This window comes from Sciurus vulgaris, assembly GCF_902686455.1.
Source record: "Sciurus vulgaris genome assembly, chromosome: 5".
Taxonomy (NCBI): Eukaryota; Metazoa; Chordata; class Mammalia; order Rodentia; family Sciuridae; genus Sciurus; species Sciurus vulgaris.
In genome coordinates this window covers 138,378,463-138,403,462 of record NC_136465.1, presented here as the reverse complement: position 1 = coordinate 138,403,462, position 25,000 = coordinate 138,378,463, and the positions used below count along the sequence as shown (strand labels likewise).

General features: G+C 39.1%; 1 protein-coding gene across 2 annotated transcripts in view; it reads left to right on the top strand.

Moving 5' to 3' along the window:
* The first annotated feature begins 960 nt into the window (after positions 1 to 960).
* Positions 961 to 25,000, top strand: part of E2F7 (E2F transcription factor 7) — a 44,127-nt gene continuing 20,087 nt past the window's right edge. The window contains exons 1-7 of one of the 2 annotated variants that reach the window (XM_079142536.1): positions 961 to 1,175; positions 1,823 to 1,915; positions 9,599 to 9,874; positions 14,765 to 14,930; positions 19,221 to 19,511; positions 20,839 to 20,997; positions 22,313 to 22,447. In XM_079142536.1, the coding sequence (XP_078998662.1) occupies positions 1,823 to 1,915; positions 9,599 to 9,874; positions 14,765 to 14,930; positions 19,221 to 19,511; positions 20,839 to 20,997; positions 22,313 to 22,447 (1,120 nt within the window). In that variant the 5' untranslated portion in view covers positions 961 to 1,175. Of the gene's footprint in view, positions 1,176 to 1,220; positions 1,352 to 1,822; positions 1,916 to 9,598; positions 9,875 to 14,764; positions 14,931 to 19,220; positions 19,512 to 20,838; positions 20,998 to 22,312; positions 22,448 to 25,000 lie in introns of those variants that run through there. The other variant, XM_079142537.1, reaches the window with a different exon arrangement.

The window sequence follows — 25,000 nt, the reverse complement described above, 5'->3', positions numbered from 1 at the left end:
ATATTATTATGTTAAAAGTGGTAGAAACTGGGTGCTGGATCTATGGGAACTCTCTGAAGTAACCTCAATTTTTCTATAACTAACACTGTACTGAACAAAGAGATCTATTGGGGTGGGGGGACTGTTTCTACTAACATTCTTCTTTTAAATTAAAAAACCAAAGAAGGAAGTGAAACATTTAATACAAATTAGCAATGTTGAGGAAATTTTCTCCACTGTTCCCCAGAAAGCTAGTTCATATTGTAAAATTTGTTTAATAAGGCTATCGCCCTTCTAATTATTTGCGATGTTCTGAAAAGGGTACACCAAGAAACATTTCTAGACTTGGGGGCGGCGGGAAGGGGTAAAAACATTTGGTTGGGCTTCCAGTCTAGTTTCCAGGGCTAACCGGCGTGCCATCTGCTCGCACCCTGAAGTGGTAACCATGGTTCACGTGTCACTCCAGCGTTCGGGTGTTAGGAAGTTTGCCCCAGCAAGTCTGGACAACTTCGCTTCCTCGCAGGTTGCCGGGGGAAGGGGCGGCGGTGACAGCATCCAGGGCGTGTGTATCGTTTTTCCAAACTCCATCTGCTTTCCCCACCCCTGGCCGTGCCCGCGGTCACCGGGCGCCGCCAGCCGCGGGGACGTGAGCGGGTCTTTTATGCATAACAAAAGAGCCCTCCTCCTCCTCCGCCCGTCGCCCCCGCTGCTTCCCGCGGCCAGCCGCCCGCGTCCACCGCCCGCATTGGCTCCCGGGCCGAGGTTTCCAGGTACCCGGAAGGGGGAGGGGGCCAGGCGGCCACAATTGGGCGGGTGAGGGCGAAACGCGCGGCTCGGAGCGCCAAGACTGCAAGGGGCGGCCAGCCCGGGCCGTGCCGCCGCGCGATTGGCCGAGGCTGCCCCGCCAGCCGCCGCTGATTGGCGGATGCTCAAATTCAGTCTCAAGGCGCCAGTGGAGGTGTTTTAGCGGGGACCGCGGTACAGGCTGGAGTCGCGCTCGGGGCGTAGGAACGCTGGCGCTTCCCGGACGCCGCGGGGTCCCCGCCAGCACTGGGCACTCGGAGCGGGGGTCTGCTCGCCTCGCCTTGCCCTGCCGATGTCGCCGCCCGACTGCTGATATCTGCACTCTCGTCCCGCATTGGTGTGGGGCGGCGGAGGTCCCCGTACAGGCAGAGAGCCTCCTTCGCAAAGTGGGAGTAAGTACGCGTGCGGCCCCAGCGCTGGTGGGGAGGCGGGAATTGGGGAAAAGGGGACCATACCGCCTGGCTGCCAGCTTGCCACCCCCTTCCTTCCCAGGCTGGCGCGGGATTGAGGTGTGCTGCCACAGGACCCGCGCGCGGGGCTCTGTCGCCTCCAGCTCTCTCAGTGAAGGGTACTGGCCCTTCCCCATGACTGGGGTTTATCTTTGGGGTCCGCTGGGAGGCCTGGGAAAGAGCTGCGGAGATTGCTGAGTGGGTTTGTTCCAGAGATCAGGTTTCCTTCACCCTAATTCAAAACCCCTCAAAGCCGAATTCCTCCCAGTTCTTTGCGCCAAAATTAACTGACCTGCAGAGACCCTCTACTTTCTGACAGATTTAACCAACACCCTCTTAACTTGGTAACTTTATTTTGCCTTGTTGCTTTTCAAAAAGAATTCATATTAAAAATTTTTTTTTTCTTCCCATTACTAAGCATACTTTAAGTGTTCATGTTTTAGAGAGGGTGGTTGGAGGGTGGCTGCATTCCTGAAAATTCCCAGGACTTGTTAGGGAAGGGGAAGTTCATGTTCACAAATGAGTAATAAATACTTTTTGGAGGGGAAAATAATGATAAAATGGTTTTCTAAAGTAATTGTGCCTTGCAGATGGAGGTGAATTGTTTAACACTAAAAGACCTGATCAACCCCAGGCAAGCCAGATTAGATTTTACAATTGAAGATGGGGAAAATGCACAAAAGGTAAGTACACGTAAGTACCTTAATGTCTAACATACTAGGAAAGGTGATGTCTAATCCAGTTTAGTGTGCCAGCACGTCACTTTTATTTGTCTTTATAAGCATTTTAATAAATTTTGATGAACCTAATAGAAATACGCTTTTTAAAAAATGGAGCCATCTATAGCACTGTTTTTTCAAATTACTCCCAGTCATTGTGCAGTGGAAAGAGGCCAGGTTAGATGCAATATTGGAGCCAACTTATATAAATCAAAGATATTGCAGACACAGCAATCAGAAGTTTGTAATACTTGCAGTTGTTAAGGGTGGGTTAACTAATGCTTTATAGAAACGTTAGCCTCACTTCCCAGGAAAATAACCTATTGTGGTTATATAAATGCTAGATTATTAAAATCCTGACAAAAGTCTTCATACCAACAAACCAGCTGTAGAAACTGTCCCATTCACCCTGTAAGAGCATGGTCTGTGCCTATAATATAGGGAGACCAAGTGACTGACCCCACCAACATACTCTTTGATTAGTCTATCGTGCTATGGCTAGTTTTGTGCTGAGCCATTCTCTTTCTCTCTCTCTCTTTTTTTTTTTTTTTTTTTTTTTTTTTTGTATCTCTTGGGATTTGTAATACTGTCTCATCAAGAAACATCACCAAGTAAATTGGTCATAGCAATATCTAAACTGTCACCTTACCCACATCAGCACAGTTGCACAAATCAGCAAATGATCTTACTGAAAAGTGTAGTAGCTTGTTAAGAATAAACATCTGAATACTTTTAGGCAGAGGCAAATAGATATAACAAACCTAGTTTTAGAAACTTTGAATATAAAACTGAATAGCAATTTCCTTAGGCATTGAACGTCTCTGGGATTCTGGTATTATTTTAGGCTTAACATCAACAATGAAAATGGTTGCAGAACACCTCTGGTTATATGGACCTTTAAAGAATGCTTAACAGCTACTAATTTTGGATAGGTGTAAAATTATATGCTTTCCCAGCATTTGATTTTTATCAAAAAAGATTACCAAAAATTGTTTTAAAGAGGACTTTTTTTTTCTTTCTTTCTTTCTTTCTTTTAATTACCTAAGGCATATGAGGGTAGAAATGTCCAGACTTTAAGATATGGTCAGAGTTTGGGCATTAGAAGTTTCAGAGCAAAAGTTTTTGTTTTTCTTCATAATTTGGATGGTTCTGCCCTGAAAGAATATATGTATGTATTTATGTAAAGTCTAAGTCAGTGTGCCCCACTCCTTTCTGGGTCCTTCTCCTTACCAAGTGTCTTCAACAAAAGCCCTTCTCTTCCTCTAGTTAGCCTCAGTAAGTAGTGTGTCTAGTTGCACTTTGATATTTTAATGAGTGTGCAGAAAAGTTCAGATGACTCAGAAGAGGTTGGGAAAGTGATTAAAATGTTTGAAATATAATACATAATCAGGAATCATTTCATCTCAGAGAGAAGGCAAGAGATGAGAACAGAGAGCTTCCCCAGATAGACCTTGAGATGCTTTTCTCTCCTTTCCACATTGTTATAGAAATAAAGGAAGAAGGCTTTCTAGGAGTGGTGGGGATTGGAGTCACAGAATCCTAGGTTCCATTTTCTGTTCTTTCATTTATTAGCTTTGTGACCTCAAACAAATTTATTTATAAAATCTTTTAATGAAAGTTTGTTTCATTTGCTAGGGTTACAGTAATGAGTCTCCTAATCTTTCTTAGTCCATTTTTTTCCTTTCAAATATTGGAGCTTATAATAATACCACTCCCACTGGGTTTTTGTAAAGCACTAGTAGCATGTACCCTTCATACTGTGCTGAAATAAACTGATAGCACAAGGTGAATATGATGCAGGTCTGGCCCCTTGGTCATCAGAGACTTTCAGGGACCCAGATATAAAACTAGCCAACTGTACTATGACTTAATGCAGTCCTGAAATAGGAGGGGGAACAAAGTGCCTTGGCAGAATAGAGGAGGAAGAAATAAATTCATAAGAGTTAGAGCCGGGTGCATTGGCACTTGCCTGTAATCCCAGTTAGTCTATAGTGCTATGGCTAGTTTTGTGCTGAGCCTTTCTTTTTTTTTTTTTTTTTTTTTTCTCGGGATTTGTAATACTGTCTCATCAAGAAACATTACCAAGTAAATTGGTCATAGCAATATCTAAACTGTCACCTTACCCACATCAGCAAAGTGAGGTGCTAAGCAACTCAGTGAGACACTGTCTCTAAATAAAAATACAAAATTGGGCTGGGGATGTGGCTTAGTGGTCAAGTGCCCCCAAGTTCAATCCCCACTACCTGCCCCACAAAAAAAGAGAGAAAGTTTTACAGAGAGGGTTTCATTTGGGTTAAGACCTCCTGGATGAGGAAGTTCAACCTATAAGAAAAGAGCAAGTGAGATGGACGTTTCAGACAGAAGAAATTGCACGAGGTTTGGACATTCTAAAAATGTTCAAGAAATCAGTGACCAGAAGCCAGTGATGCTCAATTGTTTTTTTCTGGAAATTCCTTTGAGGGATACCTGGAGCCATGTCCTGCTGAATCACATGTCATTTAGAAGATTTCTTCTTTCTTGATGTCTGTAGATGGATCAAGATCTTTTTAAGTACTGTTTTATACATGCATCTTCTGGCTACTTATGGAGAAACTTCTTTAAATCATAAATCATTTTAACTTACTACCAAACTTACTGCTCCCAGTTGTGGGGTTTTAAATAAGACTCTCCAGTCCATCGGGGATGCAAGATCCTATAATATATTTGGTGATTTCAAAAGTAGAAAGTGGACAGTTTGGGATGGGGAGGTGAATGCCAGGGATTGAGCTATTGGGAAGACTTGTGAAGTTACTGACACTTGAGCTGGGGCTGGAAGGAATGAATGCTGAGGTGTAGGCAAATAGAGAGGAAGGGAGATAATAAATAAGTAGAAATGAACAAGGCATGTTTGGGAACAGTGCCCTGACTTAGTGGGCATGGCTGTTCTTTAAACGTATTCACATCTTTGGGGAGTGATTGAGAAAGAAGGTGAGTTTAACTTGGAATATGTTTGTACCTATGTGATTTATAGGTAGATAAATTTGTGCAGAAGGCTGCTGGTTGTCTGATACTGGAATTCATTAAAGGTCTAACCTTGGAACCACACTTGGGAATTGTTAGCGTTTAGGTTGACTTTCTAGTCAAACACATAAGGTTGGGTGAAGTATCCCAGAGAAAGTAAATAGTAAGGGAGGGCTAAGAGTGACTCCTGTGGTTTGTGAGAGCGAAAGAAGAAACCAGTGAAGCAGACTGAGACAGAGGCAGAGGTCTAAAGAGAACCATTAGACAAAGTATGGTATTTTAGAAACTAAGGGCTGAAGTTTTATAAAGAGTCATCAACACTCTTAACTGCCATATTGAGGTCAAGTAAGATATTTTACCATTGATGTACTTTGGCAGTTGAGAGGTGACCTAAGTGAGAGGCATGGATTGGAACTTTCTGTGGTGGTTTGAGAATGGAGGAAGGTGGGCGAAAGCCCTCAAAGTGGATAATTCCTAGAAGTGTGCTGTGGAAGGAAGCTGAGTTGTTCGTCAATAGCCAGAAGGACAGTAATAGAATTTCCATGGGCAAAGCTTGGCTAATGGCATGAAAGAGAACCTGATGTGTGAGAAACAGCTTAGATGAGATAAAGTGCAGGGCAGGTTTAAAGAAATGCAAGTGGACTGTTGGGGGAAAAGGTAGGCTACGCATGAGTGGGAACGGGAAAGAAGGTTGGTCACATACAGTCAAGGACCTTGACAAGGCTGATGACTGCATATATTATTTGAGATTGTGCTATGAAAGCTGTATTGTGAGAAAACCAGGACTAGAACCAAGATCTCTCAGCTACTTAGCTGTTTCTGTGGCAGCATACAGCCCATTCAACCTGTCATCATTGCACAGTACTGGTATTAGTGACAGTGGTTTTGCCTGCATTATCTGAGCATAGCACCTGTGGCAGGTAAGCCAAGATACCTCACCTATATGTTGGAGCACTGAAGGACTGTTTCATAGGTTACATTTCTAGACTTGCTAATTGAGAAAGTGATTTCTAAGATTTTGCAGGTAAGATTTCCTGGCAAGCAGATCTAGTGTATAGGAGATTTATGAGACAGTGCTGTTGGGATCAAGGCCTGAGGGAGGGAAAGGAATTCAACAAAGGGGGAAGTGGAGCTGAAATACAGTCTTGGTGGAAGTCAGATTTTATCCTGTGGCACATGGGCAAATGTTAGGTTACCCTAACTTGGAGTAATCCCAAGTTAGGGTAAGTTACCAGACTAGGTACTTTTATGCCTACCAGCCATTGAACTCAGTCCTGGCCTCCCAGGAAGGGGTGTGATCCTGGATTTGTTAATCGTCTCTCTTCAGCCAAGTCAATCTGGTTAAGGGTTTACTGTTGGCATTGCTACCAGCCGCTGAAGGAATGAGTCACTACTTCCCAGAGAGATCTGGGCACACCCCAGTGTCCTCTTCACAGCTAGGCAGCCTTGCTAGAAAGTCCTTAAGATTAGTCTGAACGCCTTACTTAATGCACATGGGAACTTGGGGCCGGACAATAAACAATAATCACAAAATTGTTATTCTAAGCCCCTTTCTCTGCCCTTTGCACTGTCAGTATAACAAGATGGACAGGTAGAGGAGGGTGTGACCAGATTACAGTTGATGTCCCCTCAAGACTTCAGAACACAATATGCTTGGCATTTTAAGTTTTTGATGTGCAAATGTAATATAGTCCTAACTGATCATGTGACCTAATTCTTCTACTTTAAGTGTTAAACTGTAGTAAAAATAGATCAGAGGATATGAAAAAATGATCCATTCTGAATTTCTCTCTCACTAGGGGAAAAGTAGTAACTTACTGTTCCTGTGAGGATAGGTACTATAGAAAAGGAGATCAAATCTCTGTCCATTCAGCAAGCCTGGGTCACACTCTACCATGAGGATACCTCTTGGAATAATTAGGTAATCAATGCATAGTGTTCTTTGAGCACCTTGTTTTAGTCAGCTTTTTTCTTGCTGTGACCAAAAGACCAGACAAGAAAAACTAGAGGAGGAAAAGATTATTAGGGCTCATGGTTTTAGAGGTCTCATTTTTTAGACAGCAGACTTCATTGCTGTGGGCCTGAAGTGAGGCAAAATATCATGGCAGAAGGGCAAGGCGGAGGAAAGCAGCTCAAGACATGGCAATCAAGAAGCAGAGAGAGCTCCACTCATCAGGAACAAAAATACAAACCCCAAAGGCATGCCACAGTGACCTGCTTCCTCCAACCACTCCCCACCTGCCTATAGTTATTGCCCAGTTAATCCATTCCAGTGGCTTGTTCACTGATTAGGTTTAGGCTTTCATAACCCAGTCATTTTACCTCTAAACTTTCTTGTATTTTACATATCAGCTTTTGGGAGACACCTCATGTCTATACCAAAAACACACTTGTAATAGACAGGTAGGTCATTGTGCCACAAATTGTAAGGACCATGACACCTGGAATTGAGCTCCACAAGTGCACACCTGTGCACTGAAACAAGACACACCTAGAAAGTGAAATAATATGATTTGCTACATTATATTAACTCTTAAGTGCCAGAAAGAATGGTAATAAGAAGGGGGAAAGGGGCAAAGGTAATTGCTAAGCTTCATTAAGTGTTAGGGACTATCTCATAACCCTTGAGGTTAGTATTTTTATGAAATTCATTTTCACTTGATGGAATTTTATAGTGAGGGGATAGAATGGAAGTATAGTGAAGTGAGGGAATGTGCCCTCTTTCACGCTGCTGATGAGTAGCAGAGGCTGACAAGCTGGTTCTGAATCCTAGAGGCGTAATCACTTTTCCATACTGCCTTCTGAGGTGCTAGTGGAGATCAGTAGGCTTCTAGGTACCTTTTGTTTGAGCTCTGAAAAAGATACCTTCCTCCCAGTTTACACCCAAGATAAACTCATATCTAGATGTAGAATTTCAGAAACTTCTTGCTGAAAGTCATTGCTTATATACTACTGATTTTTACACAGAATGGGATTGTATGTGACCGCAGTCAAGTTATTTAATCTTTGTACCTCAGTTTCTTCATCTGTAAACTGGAAAAATAGTACACCTGTGCCACAGGATTAGTTGAGGAGTTGATGCATGTATAGTACATAATCTCCTTTGAGAGTTCACTTGTATAATTCTCTATCAGAATGGCTAACCAGCAGGGATCAGTTAAAAGAGCTGGACAGATGCAGCCTTCTGGGGTTGGGGTGCTTACTGCTATTATGCACGAGAAATCACCCCATCCACTCCCTTCCTGCAACCGTATACTAGGACAGAACATCACTTTGGCTAGCTGGCAACTTCTGATCCAAGAAACAAGAGTTGGCTTACAAACACAAACTCCAGTTTCTCCCAAGCAACCTTACCTCTTCACAATGTTGTTAACATCTAGGAAAACACTTTAAACTACCAGTCAGCCAGTATCCAAGCTTGCAGTAGCTATAGAGTGATACCTGTATAAGAAAAGGAGTGACAGATACTTAATTAACCTTCATTTTTGTATATATATGTTTTTTTAGATGCAGATGGACATAATATCTTTATTTTATTTATTTTCATGTGGTGCTGAGGATCGAACCCAGTGCCTCACAGGTATGAGGCAAGTGCTCTACCACTGAGCCACAACCCCAGCCCTTAATTAACCTTCATAATCATGTGAGTCACTATTGACAGGAAGTGAAAATTCTGTGAAAGAACAGACTCTCTCTAGCATTGAATGGCAATAACATTTTAGGAGAAAGAAGTTTGTTTTAATTACTTGGTAGTTCCAAATGCGGTTTCTATGTATTTAGTCCTTTTCATAATGGACCCAAATTTAATATTTCCTAGGATTATTTAAGTCTATTCAAAGTATGGTCTGGGGCTGTTAGTCCATAAACTGTTTCCAGACTACAAAAAATTAAAAATGAAACTTGGTAGTTGAGCACTTAGAAACTTTGATAGCAATTTGATAACACCTCTGGGACATCTGAGCTATATAGTCAGTGATCTCTTCTTATTTTGAGTGACAAACTTAAGTGACAAATCACTTATGGTGAGAAATGCATATTAGTTCTATGAAGTAAGATCATGTATCAGCATGTGGGGGTTTGGAAATTAAAATAAACCTGGTCCCCACATGGATGGGTTGAGAAACACTGCTCTAGGAGAAAAACATTAAATAACTCCCTAGGTTGGCTTAAAATGTATTTTGTTGTATGCCTTTTCTTTAACTGGTCCTGTTACTAATTTCTGTATTACAGAATCATACTACAAAAGCATAATTATTCTTCACTAGTTAATGCAAACTTCTAAGTAGATTTTCAAAAAAATATGGCCCTTAGAAGCAATGTGAACTTAACCCATATCGACCTTCATTATTCTCAACTATTACAAGCATCTATAGGTTACAGATACATTCATGACTTCTCTTATAGAGAGACCATGAAAAATATATTTAAAAGGAGTAGATGATTATAATCCATTTCTCACTGGAGCCACTGTTCAATGCCCATGAAGCCTCTGTCTAATTTTCATTAATCCAATCCTGAATACCTTTCAGTTCTGAATATATGGTCCTATTTGTATTTCCAAGTCTTAGTAAATGATGGGAATAAACTTTACTCTTGGCTGCACCTGCCCTTATTCATACTTGCTAAAAGGTCTCTTTTTTTAAATAGGAGAATATATTTGTTGATCGATTAAGGATGGCCCCAAAGACTCCAATAAAAAATGAACCAATTGATTTATCAAAGCAAAAAATCTTCACTCCAGAAAGAAATCCCATTACTCCAGTGAAACTTGTCGACAGACAGCAGGTAGAGCCATGGACACCCACAGCTAACCTGAAGATGCTCATTAGTGCCGCCAGTCCAGACATAAGGGACCGGGAGAAGAAAAAGGGACTGTTCAGACCCATTGAAAACAAGGATGATGCATTTTCAGACTCTTTACAGGTAAAAAGATCATGCTCCTTTGGGCTTTGTTAGAATGAAAATATTTTACTTGTTTATTAAAAAGTCAGAATTCTTAGTTTTTAATCTTCTGAAAAATATCTTTTTTATTTTTCCTAATGCCTTTTTGTTTATACTTAAATATTTAAATATGTTTATTTATGCAAGCATGCAATTCCTACATGCTTAAAGCTAGAAAATTTTCATAGTTCCTCTTTCAAGTTTAAGCTATCCTTTCGCTTCCTTTATGTTGTATTTGCTGTGGAAATATATTTATACTTATTTAAACTTAAGTCTTTTTATTTATAACTGAATTCTCAAGCTTTATCTTTTTTTTGTAATGAATGCTTTTTCTCCTTTGTATCGTACTTCCTTGATCAGAACAAATTTTAATATCGTAAATTTTATTTAATTGTAATAATTTTTATTTAATGAAGGAATATAGTTTTTTTAAAAAACTTTGAATTTTAGTTTTGCTCAGATCTAAAGTTTAGTACTTTTGACTTGGGAAATCCCATTATGCTGATAGATGTTCAGTTCATTGGTTTTGTGCTTTATTAATGTTAAATTACCTGTCCTGTGAAGAACCAGAGTTATAAAAGCAGCATGTCCATACTTCTTTTAAAAACAAACAAAAATTCCGTGGTCATTGATTTTCACTCTCCTATCAAACTTTTCTCTAGATTTGTTAAGAAGTTTCTTACAGATTTCAGTGTACTTAACTGTTTTTCCTTCTTGTGGTATATATTTTAAGCTATAAAATTTGCCAAAATGAAGAAATTGAAAAAAAGATGTTCTGAATTGCAACTTGAAATTAATAGAACAAAATGAATTTAATTTACTGTGCATGTCATTGGTAGTAGAACAAATTCTCTCATGTAACTAGTTGTACATCATACAGTTTTGAGAGTAATTCCTACATGCTTGAAGCTAGAAAATTTTCATAATTCCTCTTTCAAGTCTAAGCTGTCCTTTGGCTTCCTTTCTGTTGTATTTGATGTGGAAAGCACAAGGAGCTTGTTTTCAAAGGCCTAGTGTTCAAATCACTAGCTTCTTGAGTTGGGGGAAATGGCACATAGTCTCTGTACTTCAGGTACTCAGTTGTAACATGGGAGCTGTGGGCCTGCCCTGGTTTTATTTGATCATAAATATTAAATAAAATTGTGTGCTTTTTGCTGTCAAAGGAAAATATTAGTTGTTTTTTAAGTTTTCTTGACAAACTATAACAAAATGAAAATCACCCGATGACAATTGTTATAACCTCTTTGAGAAGATAGCATTATTAATATCTACTTGTTATGACTAATTGTTTAATGTACCCCTAAAACAATTAAATTTTTGGTTTTCTACCCAAACTTTATAAGGAGATTTTAACTGATCAGTCACTTGATACACTCACTACTATTAGGAAGTAAGTGCCTAAAATTTGAGTGGCCTTAAAATGCTTTTAATATCTTTTTAAAACTGGTTCTTTATTACCTTTTATAGACTATTTGACATGAAGTACACTTAACGTTTGCAATACCTTTAATATCCAGGAACCTACCTACGTCCAACCCCAAACCCAGAACGGAACTATTAATGTACATCTGAATAACCATTCTCCTTAATTTATATTCATCATTTCCTTGCCATTTTTAAAATCACCTTATTGTATGTGTGTGCTCCTATATAGTGTATTGCTTAGATTGTTTTGTTTGGGTTTTAGGCTTGTAAAATTGAAACTATATATAGTATACAGTCTTCTCTTTTCAATCGGCATACATCTTTAAGACTCATTCATGTCTTTGCACACAGCTATAATTCTGTCATTTTCATTGCTGTGTAACATCCCATTGCCTGGATATACTATGATTTATCCATTCTTCTGCCTGAAGCCATTTGGGTTGTTTGAAGTTTGGGACTAATTTGAATTATGCAGCTATGTTATACCTGTTTATGTCTCTTAGAATATTATACAAGCAATTCCCTAGACCCGAAGATTTTTTTCAGAGGGTCAAGGAGTTCAAATCTATTTTCATAATAGTACCCCAATATTTGCCATTTGAACTCTCATTCCCTCCTAAGTATATACTGAAATCTTCCAGTAACTACAAAATGTGGTTATTACAACAAATTGCATACAAAAGCAAGCATGAGATTCTAATTATTTTCTATGAAGTCAAATACTAAGGAGACTTGAAAATATATAAATATAAAACTGATTTTTTCTCACACCTTAACTTTCTCAGTTTTAATTTCTAATATGGTGAATATCAATAGATAAAACCCACATAAAAAGTTCCATAGTATCCTCAGTAATTTTTAGGAATATAAAGGAATCCTGTGAACAAACTGAGAACCACTGTTCTAGGGTATGTACCTATTGTAGAAATTGCTAGGTCATTAAATATGAAAATGTTTACAAGATAATGTCAGATTATTTTCTAAAGTACTATTTGCTTCCACCACTAATATATAAGCATTTATTGATCCTTATCCTCTGTGATACTCAAAATTGTCAAACTTATAATTTCTGCTTATCTAGTGGATATACAGTTTATATCTTACTGTGCAGTTCATTATCCAGGAAGTTAAGCAACTTTCCACATGATTGCTGGCCATCATGTTTTACTCTTCAGTACAGTGCCTATTTGTGTTCTTTGCCAGTTTTTATTGTGGGCTTTTATTTATTGATTTGTAGGAGGTGATTATATATTCTTGACACTAAATCATTATCAGTTGTATGTGTTACACATATATTCTTTCAGTTTAGCAATTGTCTAGTCCTTTTCTGTTGTTTTTTGATGCACAAAAGTTCTTAAGTTTAACATAGTCTTTGTATATAAATCCTTTCTTTTAAGGGTGATTTTTTATGCCTCTTTAAAGAAATTATTTCTATTCCAAGGTTAGAAAGATATTCTCCTTTGTCTATATGTGTAGTGAATCAAGAATACAACTTTGTGTTTCTGTATGTATAATCACTTGTCTCTGCACCATTTGAGAGGTCCTCCTTCCCTCAGTTACCTGTGCCACCTCTGCCATACGTCAGATCTCCATTTATGTGTGTGTTTCTGAACTTTTTTCTGTTCCATGAGACACTTTGTCCATTTTTACACCAATACCATATTGTAAAGCAGGACCTTCAACTTATTTTTCTTCAAATGTGTTATGCAGCTATTCTTGGCCCTTTGGTCTTTCATGTATACTTTAGGTTTGGTTTTAATTGGAATTGCATTAAATCTATATAAACTTGAGAGGATTTAATCTGTTTGTGGTACTAAATGAATAGGAAGGTATCCAGGAGATAGTATATTTCTCCAAGTATTAAGTATTCTTTCAGATCTAAGATTTAGTATTTTATACAAATAAATTTTTCCAGAATCATTCTTAAAAACCTTATCAGTCTTGCTGGGCAAGGTGGTACAGATTTGTAATCCCAGGTACTTGGGAATCTGAGACAGAAGAATTGCAAGTTCAAAGCTAGCCTAGATAACTTAATGACACTCTGTCTCAAATCAAAAATTTTAAAAAGGACTGAGGGTGTAGCTCACTGTGTAGCACCTGCCTGTGTGAGACCCTGCATTCAATCCCTGGTACTGCCAAAAGCAACAACCTCCACCACAAAAACATTATTAGTCTTGTTGCTATTGAAAATGACATCTTTTCAATTCATTTTCTGTTGCTGTTATATAGGAATGCAGCTGATTTCTAAAATACATTGTCTTGTACTTAGCTTCCTTGCTAAATCCTTTTTTTTTTTTTAGTAATTTGAGATTTTTTTTGAGCAAACAGTCTTATCAATTCATATCTTCTGCATAATGGAAATGTTGCTTATTCCTTTCCAATTCCTGTGCCTCAATTTCTTTTTCTTGTTCTCATGCACTGAGTAGGATCTCCAGTATGGTGTGGAAGAGGAGCTGTGAAAATGGACATCCTTTTCATTTTCCTGATTTTAAGGAAATGTTTCCAGGGTTTTCCCATTAAGACAGATTCTTGCTTTTGGGTTTTCATGAATGGTCTTCATTGAAGAAGTTCTCTCCTATTCCAAGTTTTCTAAGGACTTTTCTTAAAATCATGAATGAAGTTTATCAAACGTGTTCTTTTAAAATTTTTTTTAGTTGTTGATGGATTCTTATTTTATTTACTTATTTGTATATATGTGGTGCTGAGAATCAACCCCAGTGCCTCACAGTGCCAGGCAAGTCTCTATCACTGAGCCACAACCCCAGCCCATCAAATACTTTTTCTGAAGCTCTTAAAATAATCAAACCACTTTTCTTCCTATATCCATTCATTGAAAACACTTTTACTTTCTTGGGCCTTTTCAAATGTGGGTTGATGAGACAATGCTTTTGTATTTGTATACTTACAATAAAAAAAAAAAAATAAGAAAAAAGAATATTATTTAATGACCCTTATGCAGTTTCATCAATCTTTAGTTGATTGTAAAATGTACAACAGTTAGGAAATACAGTGCAGCACAATGCACCTCAAATTTACATGTGAATATGAATTACCCAGTATCTTTTAAAATGGCAGATCCTGGTGCAGCAGGTCTGGGGTGAGGCCTGAGATTCTGTATCTCCAGCAGACTCCTGGTGATGCTGATTCCATTGATCTGAGGAGTATGCTTGTAGCAATGGTGAAGCAAATAACCTATATATGATTACATGATCCATTTAAAAAAATTTTAAACGATAGAGTCTGCCTTGTGTTGCGAAGGTGAACAGCTTCAGTCCAGAGAAAGCAATGGGGAAAACATTAAGAAAATTGTATTTTAACTAGAATCTTCAAATGTGTGGACTGGGATCATCCCCACCCCAACCCCCATTTGCTGATACCAGCCACCACAATTTCTCCTTTAGGATATTAACTGTGACATTTACCCCCTCCGTTCTGTGCCCTCTGTAGCTTGATGTTGGCGACAGTGCTGTGGATGAATTTGAAAAGCAAAGGCCAAGCAGAAAACAGAAAAGTTTAGGACTGCTGTGCCAGAAGTTTCTAGCTCGCTATCCAAGTTATCCCTTGTCAACTGAGAAAACTACCATCTCTCTAGATGAAGTTGCTGTCAGTCTTGGTATGTATCACCAGATTACCTGGAGGCCTGTCTCCAGTTACAGTGGGAAACTGGTTTCCTTGGGCAAGCAGAAGATTTCAGGTGGCTTCTTTTATTAACTAAATAGAATGCTTTCTCCACAAGGATGGTGACAGCAGAGCAGGCAGAGCTTTCTTCATCACCATCAAATTTCTCTTCATTCCAGGAAGCCTCTTAGATCAAATAAAAATTCAGTTTTTTTGTTTTGTTTGGGGTTTTTTTTTAAACCTTAAAATATATTTTTGTAAGAGGCAACATTCTTTGAGATTTACATAACAAATTTACATCTCATTTTAAATCCATCTTCCGACAGACTTAGAAAATATTTAGAATTATTCTAGTTTGTATTTTTAATAATGCTTCTAAGAGATCAGACAGAAATGGTTTTTTTCCTTTATACAAGATTTGAGAGCAAGAGCATTGGGTTTAAAACTCTATAACATGATATTCACAGTAAGCCTGTCAAACTAGAAAAAGCACATCTGGACATAAACAGCTAAACCTCATAACAAAGAAGAATACCCGTGTTCACGTGGCATGAGCATGTATGATGTGTGATGGCTATACAGGCTATAATATGTGTACAGCTGCTTCAGAATAGAGACCCCTAGTGGACGTGGATTGCAGTTGGATTCAGGATGATCATGTTGACAGTCTAAAAATACAGACGTTACAATGAGCTGAAGGTGTCAGTGTCCCCTTAAAAAATAAGGTTTTGTATACAAGAGGAAAAGCATTTTGAAGAAATCAACTAAATAGATAAATGACCAATATTTTGTTTGTTTCTTAATTCTGTCTCTCTCATAGCCCAGAAAATGTGTCCCAGTAGATCACTGTCAATTTGAATTATTCAAGCTGATAGCTAAGAAGATGATTTTGGTTGCTGGAAACCAAGATAATGAGTAGGCAGTGGGATGTGATGGGAAATCCATGAGCTGGGCTTTGAGTCAAATGGAGCTGGATTTGAAGCCCAGCTCTCGAATTTATAGGCTATAAAAGCTTTCAAAAGTTAATCTTTTCTTGTCTGTACCATAGGGACCTTGCAGAGACATTGCAAATATGGGAATAATGGGATAACATGCCTAACTTAGTCTCTGGCATGGGTAGTTCTTGCTATTATATGGAATAGTTTCTACTCAGTTCTTACTAGATTATTCCCTTCTCCCCCAACCCCCCGACTGTCCTGTTAGCCTCTGTAGCTAGGAAGAAATAAGAGTGCTGGGGTTGGGGATCTGTTTTGAAACCTGGAAGTATAATGCAGTTTTCTAGGATTTCTGGCAATCAAATAAGAAAATGAGCCAGGTAGACAGAGGCATGATGAAGAGCCAGTAGAAAGCACAGGGTTCTGGAAACCAGTCTTAGAGAAAATAAGGGTAAAATAACAGCTCATCCAGTGTCCTCACTAGAAAGGAAGTATCCAGCTTCCATCCAGGGGTCTTGACTGATGTCACTGTAGAAAAAAGAGTAGATGTTGGAGAGAGATGTTCCAGGTCACAGGGAGGATGGAAGAGTGGACTTCTTCTCTCCTCTGCGCTGCAGATCTTTCTGCAGAGCTCTATGTTATAAAAGGCTGCCTGGAGCAGCACTCCAGAGGTTTTTTTTTTTTTTTTTTTTTAACAGCTTCCTATTGCCTGTAATTGTCCTGACCTGCTGAGTAAGCATGCCACCTCTATTCACATGAAATTGGGAATGGGACCTTTTCCTAGAAGCTATTTCATTGGTGACCATCCTCTGGGGGTAAATCTAAACTCCCTGCTACACCCCAGTTACAAGCTGCAAAACCATGGTTTATTTCCCCGATTCTGGTGCCATATAGATCTGATACTGATATTATGGGTAAGAATTTAAAGAAGTGGGAATGACTTTAAGTGGAAAACAGCACAGCCTCTGAAACTTTTACTAGGTTGAGAGTTATTCTCAATAAGCTCCATAGGGAACTAAATCTAAGGGAAACATGGCAATAGTTGGTAAGTCCGTGACTATACAACTAATTCATGACTAGAATTAATAAGACTACCTCAGTACTAATGAACAAGGGCTGTGTTTGTAGCTGAGTGGTAGAGCACTTGCCTAGCATGTGTGAGGCACTCGAGTTTGATCCTCAGCACCACATTAAAAAATAAGTAAATAAAATAAGGTATTGTGTCCATCTATAACTTTAAAAAAAATTTTAAAAATACAAACGAAAAAGAAGACTGAATGCCAGGGGAAACCTTTCTGAGAGAGCAAGCCCTCAGAGTAACGTTCAGGTCTGAAGACCTGTGAAATGGAACTTTTTAGGGTGTCAACCCCCAGTTAAAGATTCAAATGGTGAGTGATTAAGCAGACAGGTAACTACTAGTTTGATTTTCACCAAAACAACATGCTATAAAGATGTGTTATTCTCCAAGTGGTCAGGATCTTCTTTTATTTTGCCTGGGATGTCTAGCCACTAGATGGAGACTTAACAGCTTATTATCAAATACAGAATAACAAAAAAGCCAGGCATATGGCTGGCCCTGGGGTGTCTCACTTGCATTCACATGACATTTCTAATGGGAAGGTTTATAGATTGTTATACTCTAATAAGATCTGTTAATATATGAAACAGACTGGAATAAAGAACCAGGCACTTTTGGTCAGGGGACTGCTGGCTGGTCCTGCCAGCACCTTCTAGCAGGCATCTGGCACCAAAGCCTAAGCAACTGAGTGGGACGGATTTTTCAGGGTCATGAGCTGAAAGGTTCTGATGTGATCGTGAAGTGCCTGTTTGTGCATGTGATAGAACTTCCCTCAACTCCAGAATTTCCTTTTAATTTGGTGGCTTTCTCACATTAAATCTTTGAAGGGCCCAGAGCTACATTCACTGAGTCTGACCTGATTATATAACAGCTCCTGGCATGTGCAATGAAAGAGGGAATCTTTGTAGCTGGACTGGTTTTCTGTAAGGTTTTTGTTATGGATATTTAGATGAGAGCAAAAAAGAGCAGTGGCCTGGGGGCCTATTGCACAACAGAATGAGTCACAGACATGAGATTTTTTTTTTTAAATCTGTTTCTACTGTGATCTCTTATGTTAGCAGGGATTTTAGGTACCTCTAATGCCATGTAAAATATTTAGAGAAAATTAACACGACTGTTGACCCTTTACATTTATGATCACATTTAATCCTCATTATTTTATGAGATAAATTCTGAGGCACAGAAAGGTTAAATAACTTCCAGGATCACCCAACTAGTAAGGGCTAGATCAAGGATTCAAATCCAGGCAGTCTGACCCCAGAGCCCTCCTCATTGATTTTTTTTTTTTTTTTTTTTTTTTTTTTTTGGCAATTCAGTGGGTAGCTCAGAATCCTAGTTCCTTCAGTAGTGAAGGGAAATTGGGAGGAAACTAATGATTGCAGCAGTCATCCTGTCTGTGCTTCACTGTTGGACTGCTTGGCAGGATAAGATGAATGAGAACACAGGGAGAGTTGACAGTAGCCATGATGAGAAAAAGGAGACTCATGTTCTTCCAGCCCTGGCTATAGCTTCCTCTAGTAACTTTAAAAGGGTACTCAAAGCCCTTTTACCATCTATTTCTTGCTGGGCCATTAAGAGTTTTCCAGGTTAGTCATACACCTGTAATCCCAGTGACTTGGGAGGCCAACACAGGAGGATTGCAAATTCAAGGCCAGCCTTAGCAACTAAGCAACTCAGTGAGACCCTGTCTCAAAATAAAAAATAAAAAGGGCTGGGATGTAGCTCAGTAGTAAAGCCCCCTGGGGTTCAATCCTCAATACCAAAAAAAAAAAAAGTTTTCAAGGTTATATTTTTACATCATTCATACCTTAGAAAGGATAGTATTGCCCAATAATAAAGTGGCAGTTGCTAGTTTATTTTATAGTTTGTATAATTGGGAATGTAAGCCACAATCAATCATCCATTCATCATATGTCCAGTAGACATGCTATTACGCATATTATTCAATACCACCAGTTCTAATGTGCAGAAATGTTTGTGTGGTTAGCCTAATGGGTCTAAAGAATAGGTGCTATACCATTAATGTTACACAAATGGAACTATTTACCGTCTTGAGGAGGGTATTTTAGCTGAGGTCTGTTTGAGGACTAGATCAAGAAAATAACTTTTTTCTTGCATCCTTACAGGTTGAATCTATTGATTATTTACATCTGATGGGCATTATAGCAGGCACCATACAAAGTAGTTCACAGACATGGTCCAGGCCCTCAAGGAATTTATACCCAAAAATGTTCATCTACATGATGTCTGTTGGCTTCTGTTTTTCAAACAGGTGTGGAAAGGAGACGCATCTATGACATTGTAAATGTGCTAGAGTCACTACATCTGGTCAGCCGGGTGGCCAAGAATCAGTATGGCTGGCACGGACGGCATAGCCTACCAAAAACCCTGAGGACCCTCCAGAGACTCGGAGAGGAGCAGAAATATGAAGAGCAGATGGCCTACCTCCAACAGAAGGAACTGGATCTGATGGATTATAAATTTGGAGAACGTAGGAAAGATGGTTGTCCAGATTCCCAAGATCAACAGTTACTGGATTTCTCTGAACCTGACTATCCCTCTTGTGAGTCCATTGTAACCTCATGAATAATGGCAGTGGTCTCTTCTGAAGAGATTCACTACTAGGATGAGAAGTGCCAGATTGATAATCCAGAGAGAGATGTCCCTTTATTTTCTACTGAAGAAAAGGAGACAGATGGCTTCCCAACCAGGCTGCCTGCTCCACCTCACTTAATATCCATCTGGTGGCAATTCATTTGGTGTTTGGTGTCTGGACCATAGATCACTAAGAGTGCTCCCCGTTATAGTTTTTTTTTTTTTTTTTTTAAGTTGTAGTTAGACACAATACCTTTATTTTTATATGGTGCTGAGGCTCGAACCCAGTGCCTCGTGCATGCAAGGCAAGCGCTCTATCACTGAGCTACAGTCCCAACCCCCCATTATAGATTGATGGCCCCATTCTGTTTTCTTTTTATGAGAATTTATTTTGAAGTTATCTTCTTGATTCCTAAATTATATGTTGGCGTATATTACACAGAAAAGCGCCTCATTAACAAAGTATTGATAAAAAGACAACCCCTTCTTGGTTTTGTGCAGGTTTTTTTATTTGTATCTGCATTGTTCTTGTCTTCCCCCATCTAGTATTTTTCTTCTTCCTATTTTTGCCATTGATGTTCATCATTCTCACCCTCACCCTTATTGCCCAGGTGACAAAGCACGAGTATTGCTCATGTTTTAGGTGGAAATATGAGACATGGAAAGAAGGATGGGCCTGGTTTTCATTAGATTCACAGCCTCAGGCCCTTTGGTCCCACCCAATGAGGCAGCACTTATCCTTACACAGCCGTCTGCCAGGGATGGTTTACATGCCATCCACAGGTCACGCATCTAATGAGTCTGTTTACATAGAGCTTATCTGTTCCCCAGTTGCTGAAAACTCCTGGAGTAGGTGGGCTCCTACTATGTTTTAGGGCATATTTTAGATATTGTGAGCACAGAAAAATAAAAATGGAGTTCTTGCCTTTGAAAGGAGAGTTGACAATCTGAAAACCATTCCTGATCCCTACCCTCTCTTTTTATCTATCTACATTAATCTTTTCAAAATATTCTTCAGGAAAACTACCACATGGATTCTGTTGTATGACATATAAGTATGAAGTGTTAAGAGCAGTTTTAAATAGACATAACAGGTTATGGCTACTTCAGAGTAATTTTAGAGGCCATAAGAAAATCCTTCTTATTTCTTTATGAGCTGAGTTTTGTGATGTGTGTCCAGTAGGCTTCTGCCTGTGACAAAGATGATCTTTCCATATGCCAGTGGAGTTAGATAGTTGTGGCAAACTGTGAACAGTTTTTCATGTGGTAAATTCCATGTTTCCTTCCCGTTGTAGCATCTGCAAACAGTAGAAAAGATAAGTCTCTGAGAATTATGAGCCAGAAGTTTGTCATGCTGTTCCTTGTCTCCAAAACCAAGATTGTTACTCTGGATGTGGCTGCCAAGATACTGATAGAAGAAAGCCAAGATACCCCAGATCATAGTAAATTTAAAAGTAAGAATTTTCACCTCAATCCATTTATTAGCACAAAAGGGTGGGATCTCACATGTTGATATTTTCTGCCTCTGATATTTAAAAACAAAACATTATTTTTGAGGAATGTGTTCATTGAAGTACTTTTGCTGTGAGGATAAGCTAGTCACATAAATTGAATTCCCATTCCTGTCAGAAGCCTTTTCCTCAAGTTACAGGGGACAGTAGAAGCAGAATGCCATCCCAAGATCAGTGGTCAGGGAGGGTATGAATTACTTTGCATTTCTCTTTAGAGACAGAATGTCTGAGTTTTCTTTCCCCTTTTTTCCCCACCCCCTGCCTACTCTTCTGAAGGGTGGAGATGAAAGTTGTCTACAGGTAAGAAACAGAGGAATGGCCAGGGCCAGGGTGGTGGGAAGTGGCTTCTGGGCAGATATTTTCCAAATGTCACACCTAGTATATCCTCCTTACCAGTCGAGCCAGTGCCCCAGGCTCCTGGCAGCCTTTCCAAGCTCTGGGAAGTCATGAGCTCATTATTTGCTAGCTTCCACCCCTTTCCTTCACGCCCTCAAACTGGAGTGATAGCTACTTTGTGGGTAAAATGGCTGGATAAAATCTAACACTTAGGATGAGGGTGAAAACTTGATATTTCTAGACAATAATATAATGCCTTTGTTTGATCCTAAACCCTGAGGTCAAGTGGATTTCATACCTGTTAGTTTCTTGAGTAGAAGTACTTCATCGTTTTTCCTCTAGTATGTGCATTTTTCAAGTCTTTTCCCAAACTTAAGATTCAGAGAATGCACTGCAGCGTGGCCAGAATGCCAGATGAGGAACTGCTGTCCTTAGCACAGTTATACCTCACGACCTTGAGTCCATGTGTGCCCAGGAGTGCAGCCTTGCAGGAAGCCCTGGGGAATCCCTGTCATTTTTACAGGCCAGCTCCCTATGAAGCAGGTGCCACAACCTCTTGCTGAGAGAAAACTCAGGAAAAGCTCTTGATGTGCCACATGTCAGAGTTACATTTATTAAGCCCTTAATCATTTCCTCCCTTGGTATTTTTGCAATCACAGTGCTCCCTGCCTATTACCAGATGCTCCCTTCCAAGAGGTGTGAAATTCTGGAAATGGAAGGACACACTGACCTTCCCTTAATATTTGTCTTCAGATACATCAGATGCATAAATCTTGGGTGCTTTCATGACAGAGCCATTGGTCTCAACCCACCCCACTCCTTTTGAGGTTTATATGATGTCCGAGAAACATTACCTGCCAGATAAATGAAATTTAATGGTATCACAGAAGGCATGACCATAATTGTGTTTTATATCTTCAAGCAAAGGTACGGCGCCTCTATGATATAGCCAATGTTCTGACCAGCTTGGCTCTGATAAAGAAAGTGCATGTAACAGAAGAGCGAGGCCGTAAACCAGCTTTCAAATGGATTGGGCCTGTGGACTTCAGCTCTAGTGGTAAGGAGGCATGGTTTTGCTAGGGACCTATGTTATTATAATCCCTAATTCCTTTTCCAAGTTGTACATCTACTACACAGCAAGATATTTTGTCAATAATCCATGTAACATACAAAATTAGGGTAGTGATTTCACTGATTTTATTAGCCTAAAAATGGTATGTGCTGGTTGACTCACTCACAGTTGAACTACTAGAAGCTTATAAAATGGGCATGTCTACAGCTTTTATACCTTTTGCCAGGCACAGTGGTGCAAGCCTGTAATCCCAACAACTCAGGAGGCTGAAGTAGGAGGACTGCCCAGCTCAGCAACTTAGTGAGACCCTGCCTGAACATAAAAAAATAAAAAGGACTACTAAGGATGTATCTTGGTAAAGTACCCCTAGGTTTAGTCCCCCCAGAAATTTTAAAAATAAAAAATTTTAAAAGTTATAGCTCTTCATAAGTTTTTATTTTATTCTAGAGCTTTTTACCTGGAAATTTGAGTGTAAAAATTTAAAATGACACTACTTTTGAAGTCTGGTTATTTTTACATTAGCAGAATAGACATTGTTTTTCAGTGAAATCCCAAATAATGTAAAAACTGTGTCAGTTACTGTCACAAATCTAATATATGTTAAGATTGTTGTAAATGTAATATGGATATAATGAGCCCTTTTGTAATTCATCTAAAAAGTAACAAATGTCATAATTTTAACTAAACTGATGTGAAAGATGGTATTATCTTCAGCTTATTGCACAGGTAATATCTGAGCAGTCAGGGACTAGCTCCTACTGCAACAGGTACTGCCTGAGAAAAAGCCATTAAAGTTATTTTTAAATTATCCTTTCAATTTCGGCTTTAGTGGCATAAATTCATGCCACTTAACTCCTGCTTATAAAAGATTCTCTACCTCACTTGTTACATATTATTCACTTAGAAGCTAGATGAAACCACTTAAAATCAAGTATAACTAATTCAACACACCAAGTACTTACTAAGTATGGACTGTGTGCTGATTACTACCCTACTTGTCACGACAGATTTAAGTTATGTGTGATAAGGTCCCTGCCTTTGTGAAATGTACAACTTTGCCATTTTCTGCTTCTTTGCTTTTGGCTTCTGTTCTCTTCACCTGTGAAACTGTCTACTTTTCAACATTAATAGGACACACAACAACAGGCACACATTCAGAGAAATGTGTCGTTAGGCAATTTCATCATGGTGCGGACATCATAATGTATTTACACAAACTAAGACTAATATAAAGTCATTCAGTGATATGATCTCATGAGACCACTGCTTTATAATATGGTCTGTCCTTGATCCAAACATCTTTAAATGGCATGTGACTATATTCTACTCAGCCTTCAAGATCTGGCTCAGATAGCAACTCTTCCCTGATGTTTTCTCTGATCACCCAGACAACTTGACAAAGTTGATACTATGGATTTGCCCATGCCCTGCACATTTGGGGCCAGAAATTATTTTTCATCTTTCATCACCTCATAGCACCAAGATCAGTGCTTTGATCACTTTAGTTGACTAATGAGTGGCTAGAGATGATGCATAATTAGCACATATTAGAGGATACAGGTTCAATTGTGATAAACTGGTAAGTTTTAGAGGGGTGAAAAAATAGCATATGTGAGACTTAATCTGGGATGTGCTGGAGAGATGAGCCACCCTAATTTAAATGCAGAGCATAGAATTAAAAGTACATGAGATAAAATATAATCAGGTGGGACCACACTCTTGGAAGGCCTCAAAAGTTAGGCCAAGAAATTTGTACTAGATATAATGAGCAAAAGTGACCAGGAGTCTTTGAACATAGAGATTAAAAGAGAGGACTAAAAGTGTGGATGCCATGAAAAATATTATCACTGGGGAGATGAGCTGGTGTAGAAGAGTCAAGAAGGTCATGTTTGCTACCAGTGGGACAGCAGCTGGGAGAACTCTGTGATTCGATGTGGAAAAAAACAGTTGAAATCAGGTCAGGAACCTCAAAAGGGCATAGTCTTGGTCCTCCAGAAACCTAGTTCTCTTTCTGTATTTCCTGTTCCATTACTGTGAACATCATCAACCCAGCAACCTAGTCTGGAACATCAAGTCACCTGTGATTCCTTGACTGCTTTTCCTTCACCCCTAGAGCAGGAGTTCCTCAGAGTTAAATTTCATAAATATGCCTCCTCTTCTTTCCCACCAGTGTGGCACATTTGAGAAGATGTAGGTGTTTTGATTTTAACTGCCTTATTGAGGGATCATTGAGATACAAAAAATAGCATGGAGTTAGTTACAATTTGATAAGATTTTGCATATGTGAAACTTGTTATACACCTGTGAAGTAATCACAATCCTGAGTATATCCATCACCCTCAAAAGTCTTCTCTGCTCCTTTGTATTTCCTCCCTGCTGGCCTTCATTCCCATCCGCAACCACTGATCTGCTTTTTGCCTCTTTAGGTAGGTTTTAGTGTTTTCTAGAATATTTTACAAATGAATTATGTATAGTTGTTCCCCACTATTCCCAGATATCATATTTGTGAATTTATCTGCCCACTAAAATTTATTTGTA